This window comes from Conger conger, chromosome 15 (assembly GCF_963514075.1).
Source record: "Conger conger chromosome 15, fConCon1.1, whole genome shotgun sequence".
NCBI lineage: Eukaryota > Metazoa > Chordata > Actinopteri > Anguilliformes > Congridae > Conger > Conger conger.
Window position 1 is genome coordinate 30,976,315 of NC_083774.1, and position 10,000 is coordinate 30,986,314.

General features: G+C 40.0%; 2 protein-coding genes across 2 annotated transcripts; both read left to right on the forward strand.

Annotated features, from left to right (window-relative positions):
* Positions 1-6,381: 6,381 nt before the first annotated feature.
* LOC133110957 (histone H4) lies at positions 6,382-6,734 on the forward strand. Its single transcript, XM_061221085.1, has one exon. The coding sequence runs from the start codon at positions 6,398-6,400 to the stop codon at positions 6,707-6,709; it is 312 nt and encodes a 103-aa protein (XP_061077069.1). The 5' UTR covers positions 6,382-6,397; the 3' UTR covers positions 6,710-6,734.
* Positions 6,735-7,428: 694 nt separating this feature from the next.
* LOC133112079 (histone H2B-like) lies at positions 7,429-7,847 on the forward strand. Its single transcript, XM_061222764.1, has one exon. It carries the CDS (start codon positions 7,429-7,431, stop codon positions 7,801-7,803), a length of 375 nt encoding a protein of 124 aa, XP_061078748.1. The 3' UTR covers positions 7,804-7,847.
* The last annotated feature ends 2,153 nt before the right edge of the window (positions 7,848-10,000 follow it).

Sequence of the window (10,000 nt, forward strand, 5' to 3'; positions counted from 1 at the left end):
CAATTCACTGCAATGGTTAAAGGTTCCAGTCTCTTCAGAGGTCTGGATCAAATTCCTCTGCTGCCATTTTTTACAAAAAGCTGCAAAATAGAATAATAGGTCAGCCCATGAGAGAAGGTGGTTCTCAGTGGATTGACACAAATCTCAGAGTGTGAGGATGCCATCTTGATCTACAGTGTTGAGACAAGACCAACACCCAGAGAAACTACTCAGTTGCAAAGAGGATGCATCACTCAATCTTTTCAGAGGGCTCGTCCGGGATTTGAACCCGGGACTTCTCACACCCAAAGCAAGATTCATACACCTAGACCAGGGGTCGGCAACCCTGGTCCTGGAGAGCCGCAGGGTGTGCTGGCTTTCGTTGTTACTTGGCATTAATTGATCAATGAAAGCCGTTGATTGCACAGTTAACTCACCTCACCTGGTTTCTTGGGTCTGAATCGGTTGCTTATTTTAAGGTGGAGACGAAAGCCAGCACACCCTGCGGCTCTCCAGGACCAGGGTTGCCGACCCCTGCCCTAGACCAACAAGCCAACAGACAAGCTGGTCTCATTAACATGGAATTCCAGACGGTTATATACAGAAACTGTTATATTGCTTCATTCCAGAAGCAATTATTACAGCTAATCCCCACAGGTTTTGGTGATATAGTGACCTGTGTTCAATTCCCAGCCAATGCAGGTCGTTTTGGCTTTTCATTACATTACATTACATTACGTGGCATTTAGCAGACGCTCTTATCCAGAGCAACGTACAACAAAGTGCAAATCAAACACAAGTGCAAAAGTGGACCTGAGAGGACAGTACAGTTCCAAGTCCTAGTGTAAACATACAGAAATTCAGAACCCTTGAAGAGTACAATCAACCTCATTCCTCTCCTTGCTGTAGCTTGTCATGGAAAAATGGACTTACCTCGTCCAAAAAACTATTTGGGCTCAGTCCAATGGATTAATGTGCAGCATCAGCAATTCGGCCTTTTCCAGTCAATCGAAATGTAAACCAATCGTGTCACAAAAGAGTATGCAGCAATGTGAACTTACTGTTCATTTCAGAGGCAGTTTAATTCTGCAGTAATAAATTCATGGACAGCACTGCGCAAAATAAATCCAGTTCAACAACCCGTGGGCTACTATGCCAGGGCTGCAATGCACTGTAAAGACAGTCAATTTGAACAATCAGTAAATCTAAATTCTGTTTTCAGTGTACGCATTATAACAACATAAACAAATGGAGTGTTGTTGGAATACCTCAACAGTTGTAGGCATAGATGGGCTAAAGAGTAGCTGTAGCTAATTTGTTCACAATACAATGACATTTCTCTGGCCATGAACGGGTTAAACATTTCAAGGACAGCATCCTTATGTCTATTTGTCTGTCTGACTATTTGCTTGGACATACATACTATTAATTTAATAAGGCGAGGACATGTGATCTTGCTAGAAACGGGTTTCTTTTGGAAGCACATTTACACAAGTGAATGGACCTGTAATGCAAAAAGGTCTGAATGATCCAGAATGTTTGGGGATATGAACAATTTAGAGAAACAGGCTTCATATACACTCACCAAGCACCTTATTAGGAACATTTGTAATTTATTACACCTACTTATTAATCCGATTATTTAATCAGCCAATTGTGCAACAGCAGTGCAATGCATACAATAACATAAATACGGGTCAGGAGCTTCAGTTAATGTTCACATCAACCATCAGAATTAATGTGATCTTTATGAGTGGTTTGAGTATCTAAGAAACTGCTGATCTCCTGGGATTTTTATGCACAGTAATCTCTAGTGTTTCCAGAGAATGGTGTCAAAAAAACCTTCCTTCATTTTCATCCAACCAAATTCCACCTTAAATTGAACCTATGAAAGAGAAAGTGAAGAACTGGCCTCCGCAGTGGCTGGTTGACCAGTTAGACCAGCTCCATACTCGACATGTTATGATCGGCTTAAGCTATGTTTTGAAGCAGCTTGTATTTCAAGCTGGTCATACCTTTCAAGCTGGTTATACTTTGCTGAACTTTATGGCCACAGTCTACCCTTTTTTCAAAATTAATTCTTCCAGAAGGATTTTATGCCGTGTCACAAAGCATGAATCACCTCAAACTGGTTCCACAGTGATGTCACGTTTACTCCATCTGTTTTGAATTAATGTCTATAGGTTCCCCCAGTGTCACCTGCTTAGCCCCAATGTATACTGCTTTTCTTTTTCTTTTCTCTGTTGCTTTCAAACTTTTTTCCTGTACAAATAAATTATTGCACCGTAACAGTCAGCCCTGCATAAGGAGTTTGTTCTGACCCAAACATTTCAAATGTCACACGTGCCACATATGATTCAGCTGGTATTTACAAAAGCTTATTTTTTGTTCTTACTTTCCAAGAAGAACTGCTGGAGCCTGTGGTAGAGCAGTCAGGTCACTAAGAGGTCACCCAGATCTCAGTCCAATAGAGCACCGTTGGAATGAGGTGGAACAGGAAGTTGGCAACATGGATGCAACAGGAACTTCATGATGCTATCGAGTCAGCATAGACCAAAATCCCAAAAATAATGTTTTCAGCACTTTGTTGGATCCATGTTTCTAATAATTTGCGCTGCTCTAGAGGCAAAAGGGTTCCCTACCGGTATTAGATACATGTGTCTAATAAAGTGGCCACTGAGAAAGTATACAGTTATAAATATCTGCTGAAATGGGTAGTGTCCATGTGACCTGATACATAAACAGTGTGGCCTGAGTATGTGTAAATGTGTGTTAATTGTAGCAGAATCACAGCAATACTGTCTGAATGACAAGGATGTAACATGACTCTAACTGTGAGTTTTGTATCCTGTTGCACATACATTTATTGGCTGCGTTGTAATACTAAAAATAACCAGCAGAGGTCAGACACGTTACAAATTTGATCAATGAAGCAGCTGTTTTTGAATCATATTAGACCGCAGTATTATTTGTTCATTGGGATCACACCTTGTCTGCAACGGCCACAATCATCTATAAGTGTCAGCAGGCAGGATTGAGAATGAGGGCATTTTGTATCTACACAAAGGGCTGCTACATTCTGCATAAAATTAAAAAGTGATAAAAAAGTACTATACTGCAGACATTACTTTGTGTCGTTTCGGAGAATTGTCATTTTTCAAACACAGTCAAACACTTCTAATGATAGATGGTCAAGATGTTGAATCAGCCACAACATAAAAACCACCTGCTTAAACCAATTTTGTCATGATTAAAAATGCTTTAAACTGCATAAACTTGTCGATAAACACTTAATATTTCATTATATGATATGTGTACATGTATAAGCAGATAATCATGAATTAATTCGTTTGCCTAAAAGCTAAATAGCATCTAACACCGTATCAAGCCTGGTGTTGAAAACTCCCAGTGTTTGTGCCTCCACTACATGTACTGCCAAGCTATTCCACACACTCGCTGTGTGAAAAAATACTTCCTAATATCTCTACAGAATTTGTCATTCACCAATTTCCATTTTTGCCCTCTCATTCTGCTAACCGAACTCACCCTGAAGAATCGCCTGTAATTCACTTTGTAATGAATTTAAAAGTCTCAATCAAATCCCCCTAAGTCTCCATTTACCCAGAGATTATGGAATCAATATGGTTGCCCTTCCCTGAACATTTTCCAGTGCCTTTATCTTTCTTAAAGGGCCTCAGTTATCAAGCGTGAGCCAAACGTAATTCAGCGTAAATCAATCGGAAATGCATTTCCACAAATAATCTGGGATTTATCAAAGTGTTTTGATGTTTTTTCGTGGGAGCCGAACAAACTTCAGGTGTTCGTATTGTGCACGGAAATGAAAGAGCACAGTTGTAAAGCCTAAGTTGTTATTTTATTATTCCATTTATGAATATTTTATTAAAATATAATACATATATAACACTTAATTAATTGGATATTATAATTATTCATATCATCTAAAAACGCAACAGGATTCAACATTAAAATGGGTGATGTTTCATTCCGGTAATCCTTAATGCTTAAGAGAAGTGACTTGAACTGTTTTCCCAGTCGGAAGGTGCTAATTTGTTCATTCTAATATGACGTGAACGCAGCTTTGGGCTTCGTTGCTATTGTCAGGGTTTGGAGGTAGTACCGGTGGTGGTCACCAGGGGGCTTCATTATTTTCACCTGACCCTCATTAGTGCCAAGGGAGCCTACCTCCGGAAAGTATTTAAAGCACTCAATGACAGTCGGTCGACGCTTTGGTGTCCACTGTTCGCTCTGGCTCAAAGCTGGTAAAGCACACGGTAGACTCGGTAACCAAATGAGTCAGGTATCGTGCTGGTGTGGTTTAGTTTCTCTATTTAAAGAAAAAGGTAAGGAAGGCGCTCAGCTCGTTAGTGCAGTGTGCACAAGCAGACGCCTTCCTAAAGGTTCTTGGTTTCTCTTTTATTTTCGTGCTCGTGTGAGCCTTTGGGTGAGGGACGTTGTCCTCGGTAATTGTATTTTGATTTGAGTTTTTTCCTGAGCTGCGTCTCATGGTTCTTTATTTTCGTGCCTAGTTTTTTGCTAGGTTGTACTTTTATTTCTGTTCCCCGGGCTGGGGTTTTCGATGCTTTTCAGCACGTATTTTGGTTGGGTTATTCGCCCTGTTTTTAAAGGGTCGCTTTTATTTCTGATAGCCATTTTGGGCCTTACTTATTTGGTCGGAGAAGTGTTTCCGAGTTCTTTTCTGTTCCTCCCCCTGTTCCGGGAGAAGTCCCCTTCCGTATCTGTGTTTTCCCTGTTCCCTTATCTCCCGGGATTTGGTGGTATTAATATAAGATTAATACTTACTAGGTATTACCCTTAGTTCGCTCTCCGCCCTTCCCCATCCTTACAGCTATGGCTTTACATTATATTTACAGCTTCAGTAGAAGATTTAAAGCATGGCCACAAATCAGGCTGGAAGCTTGTGACACCGCTCTGGCTCTCTGCAAGGACAAGGAAAATGTAGCTGTAGGCTATTGCTGTCACCATCCGGTAGGATTCCATATAACGACGTCCCCTATGATTTGCCAATGCGTTCCTCCAGCCAAATGTATCCTGTAAAAGTGAAGCCTGGAAGGTAGCAGCTTATTGAAATAATCGCGACGGGTTTAGCAAACTAGCTAGCTCAGTAAATACAGATACATTTAATTAAAAATAAATTATTTGTGCCATACTGTTTCTCTTGCTTTTTTATTTAAAAATGTTTTACACAGTCCCTTTTAACCTACTCCACTTTTAATTATATAGCAAATATTCTATTAATCTCTTAAAAGATTCCAAATAAAATGTGTATTTTTCACATAAGGAACTTGTACTTGAATAGTTTTCTGACCAGATCAGGGCAACATTGGCTCAGGCGGTAAGAGCTGTCGTCTGGCCACAGGTAGTTTACCTGGGTTTAGAATTTTCAAAAATATAAGAGCATATAGGTTAGCTCAAATCCTGTATGGAAATTGAGCTCACAATAATCTTATGATCAGTGTGTAGTTTATCCATTATTCCACTTTTACAGCCGTCTCCAGTCCTTGTACATGTGCAGAGATGACCCACTTTTTTGTCAAAGCCATTTGCTTCCAGAACCCTGCACTTATACAGTAGGGTGGCTACAGGTCAAATTGTTGAATATAAAGAATCACTTAACATCATGCAATTTGGATGTATTGTTGTTAAATGATATGAATTTATATTTTTTGTCTACAAAAGTGTCCCACTCAACCTGAAAGTTACACTTCAGTAAAAGAGGGTGTCAAATAGTATTTAAAGACATGTAACGTTTATTTAGAAACACATTATAACTTGATTTATTTACTCCAGGACCGAAATTGGCTACCCTTGCTATAAACTAAACGAGAAGTTATGATTTAGCGAGGCCAGTGGTTCCAAAACTCGGTCCAGGAGACTACGTATGCTGATTTTTGGTCCAACCCCAATTTCCTTCAAATAGTTTTAACAAGCTGTTAATCTCGTTTAATTAGGTGCTTTTATCTTAAGATGTATTATTTACCTTAAACCACATTGTGCCAGGAATAGTTTTGTAATGGCATGAAGAATAACACGTTCATATTGTGCTTATTGCACCATCTTGTAAACAATTACATAGGAAGCGGTAAAAAAAATAAAGACTCAGTTAACCTAATAGGCTCATAAATTAGGTAGTTGAACATGCGTTTTTCGTAATTTCGAGTTTGGGAACAACAAGTTTGGGTGATGTGTTTTTTCCCTAACGACCTGTTTGGTATGCAAGTAATCCAAAAATACCTCGCGAGATTTGCAGTGATGGAGGCGGGCTTTAGCTCGAGCGGCTTTATCCTGCAGGCTTCAATCAGGTCGTCGTGGCGCAGATATATCCATGCTTTGGAAGCAAGCGTTTATTTTCAAGAACTGGTAAGCCATTGTTTGAAGCATGTCTGGTCGTGGTAAAGGTGGAAAGGGTCTTGGTAAAGGAGGCGCTAAGCGTCATCGCAAGGTTTTGCGTGACAACATCCAAGGCATTACTAAGCCAGCGATTCGTCGTTTGGCTCGCCGTGGAGGCGTAAAGCGTATATCTGGTCTTATCTACGAAGAGACTCGTGGAGTCCTGAAGGTGTTTTTGGAGAATGTGATCCGCGATGCCGTCACCTACACCGAACACGCCAAGAGAAAGACCGTCACCGCTATGGATGTAGTTTATGCGCTGAAACGTCAGGGCCGTACTCTGTATGGCTTCGGCGGGTAAATTTAACGCCTCAAATACCTTCTGAAACGACCCAAAGGCTCTTTTAAGAGCCACCCACATGGGCAATGAAAAGTAAAAATTCCTAGTTTCTCTGTCCCCGTTAATGCTGGCAACTTACAAGGCTGGGTCCTTATTGCTTTATTTGCCATTTTGCTTGTAAAAAAAGCTGTGTATTACATGGAGATCCCCAAACATTTTCTATTACAAGCCGTAATGAAACTCGCCATCCGTCGCTTGCTATTTTGTCAATGTAGCTTGCGATTTTGACTATTGCTGGAAAATCGCTGTTAACGCTGATAACGCATGAGGCGGTGAGAAGCTGAGCCAATGTATAAAATGTGAAGGCACATTACCTTCCTTCAAAATCAAATATTTTGTCTAGTTAATATTTTGCTGGTACAGACAAGTTAGCTTAGGGAGTATATTGGACTACACTACAGTTCATTATTATTTTATTAAATTTAACCAGGGGACTAATTTAAAACGCTGAATATGGTGGGGGGTTGTTCCTTTGTTCCGAAGAAAGACGGCTGTTTGGTCTTCTCTTTTGCAGACCCGCCATATTCAACCAATAGATTTTGAAAATAGTATCGTCAGCAAACATCGTCCAATGATAACCGGCCTGACGTCACCGATAAAAAGGGCATATGACTTTGCATACCTCCCAGCGCAAACACTTAAATGACGTGAATTCGAGTTTCTTAATTTTAACGTGCAAAATGCCTGAGCAAGTGAAGACCGCGCCCAAGAAGGGCTCAAAAAAAGCCGCGAGCAAGACTACTGCGAAAGGAGGAAAGAAACGTAGAAAGCCCAGGAAGGAGAGCTACGCTATCTACGTGTACAAAGTGCTGAAGCAAGTGCATCCTGACACTGGTATCTCTTCCAAAGCCATGGGCATCATGAACTCGTTTGTGAACGATATTTTTGAGCGTATTGCTGGTGAGTCTTCCCGTTTGGCTCACTACAACAAGCGTTCTACCATCAGCTCAAGGGAGATCCAGACTGCAGTGCGTCTTCTGCTGCCCGGCGAGTTGGCCAAACACGCAGTGTCTGAGGGCACCAAGGCTGTCACGAAGTACACCAGCTCCAAGTAAACCTGTAAAATGATGTGTTACACAAAGGCTCTTTTAAGAGCCACCTACACTTTCATCGGAGGCAAATTATTTCCGTGAGATTTGAGGATTTAAGGTTTATGCACATATGCAGGCCCTTCTTGGCGAGCGACGTTAGGCCGATTTTGATTAGAGATCTACGCGGGTTAATTGAAATAGAAATCTTCTCCTGGGCAAACCTTTACGCAACTTGTCTCCTCACGATGTGCATCGCATATTAGTTGACTGGACTCAGATTTACCATATCCAAAAACTACACCTAAACATGAGTTGAATGTCCATACATTGCTCATTTGTTTTAAAACCAACCAACCGCAAGCTAGCAAATCTGATGAACTACAATGTGTTTCAGTAGCCTAGCATACACTATCACATATAGTAAATATCCCCATAAGGCACAATTGTAACACGTGTCAAACACATCAAAGAGCAAACAAAAAAACTACCGTTTCATTAATTTACTTAAGTGGGTGGAAAAACCTTTTTTTTTTTTTTTTTAATAACTTGCTCAGAGTTTAATGCACGGATTGTTAAATGGCGATATAAAAGACGTGAAATTGTATTTTCCACAATAAGTATTGCTTGAGACATGTTGAATCCCTTTGTCAGCTATGGTAGAGAACAAATCATTTAACCTCGAAAAACAAACTATTTCTGATAGCCTACAAATGCACATTCGTAATTTTGGAAAAGTGAGCTCATGTTCTATTACTTCTGAAAGTTTACTTTTTGTTGATTCGAAAGGATATTCAAACAGTTGAAGTTGAAAGAAGAGCAATTTGTTCGCACAAACTTCTTAATGTCATTTTCATTCTGTATTGCAAACACACCTAAAGACATAGGTGGAGTATGTATTCTCCGAAAATGTCATCAAGTTGAAATTGCATGATTTACTTTTTGGAACTGCATCGTAACCAATAAATCCTACAAATCGCATATTTAGCAATAACCAAGCTTTCTGCAGAAACCAGTCTAGCATTAGTTTCTTATGCATAAACACATGATTTCTGCAGAATGATTGCACTGTTCTCGTTGCAGTATTCTTGTCTTGCACGACGGCATTGTTTAGCCATCAGTATTTTATAGGTTACACTAGGTTACTCATGGTGCGTGTCTTGTTTTCGACATTTGGAAGTTTTTCTTGATTGAGAACAAAACACGTGTCACAAGAGACAGGGGAAGTGGTGGGGGAAATCAATGAATCTTTGTGATAAAATGGGCTGTTCAGAACGTTTGCTTAGCCCTAAAACTAATTTAGATGTTGCTCATGAATCATCAGAGGTAAGGCCAGGCAAAGCCCAGTTGATCAGTGAAATACTATTTGCTAGCTATTCATGGGCTAAACAAAATTAAAAAAATATGTATTTTCTTCTCACTTTCTCCCTTTTATGTCAGTTCTCATTAGAAAGTGTTTAGTATTCACCAATTTCAAAACAGCTCTATAGAAAATACTCACTGGCTTCCAATGCCTGAAGAGTTAACTGAAGTCAGTCTTGAAAAAGTATTTTCATGACATCTTTTAGGAAACACACATCAGATTCTTAAGAGCCGTCTTGAAATTGTGCATGAAGTAGCTATGTTGTGCATTTTCAGTATAGTCACTGAGCACTTTATTAGATATTTCTTATATTTATTTTTGAGACTTCTACTGCTGTAGCCTATCCACTTAGAGTTATGATGTGTTGTGTGTTCAGAGATGCTCTTCTGCACACCACTGTTGTAATGTGTGGTTATTTGCATTACTGTCACCTTCCTGTCTGCTTTGACTAGTCTGGCCATTCTCCTCTGACGTCTCTCAATAACAAGCCGTTTCTGTCTGCAGAACTGCTGCTCACTGGATTTTGTTTTTTTTGTTTTTTTGTTTTTTGCACCATTCTTTGCAAACTGTAGAGACTAGCTTGCGTGGAAATCCCAGGAGATCAGCAGTTTCTGAGATACCCAAATGATCCTGTCTGCCACCAACAATCATTCCACGGTCAAAATGTCACTTAGATCACATTTTTTCCCCATTCTCATGGTTGACGTGAACATTAATTGAGGCTCCTGACCCATATCTACATGATTGTATGCATTGCACTGCTGTCACACAATTGGCTGATTAGATGATCGTATGAATAAGTAGGTGTAATAACGTTAAAATGTTCCTAATAAAGTGCTCGTTGAGTGTATGTTGCTATCA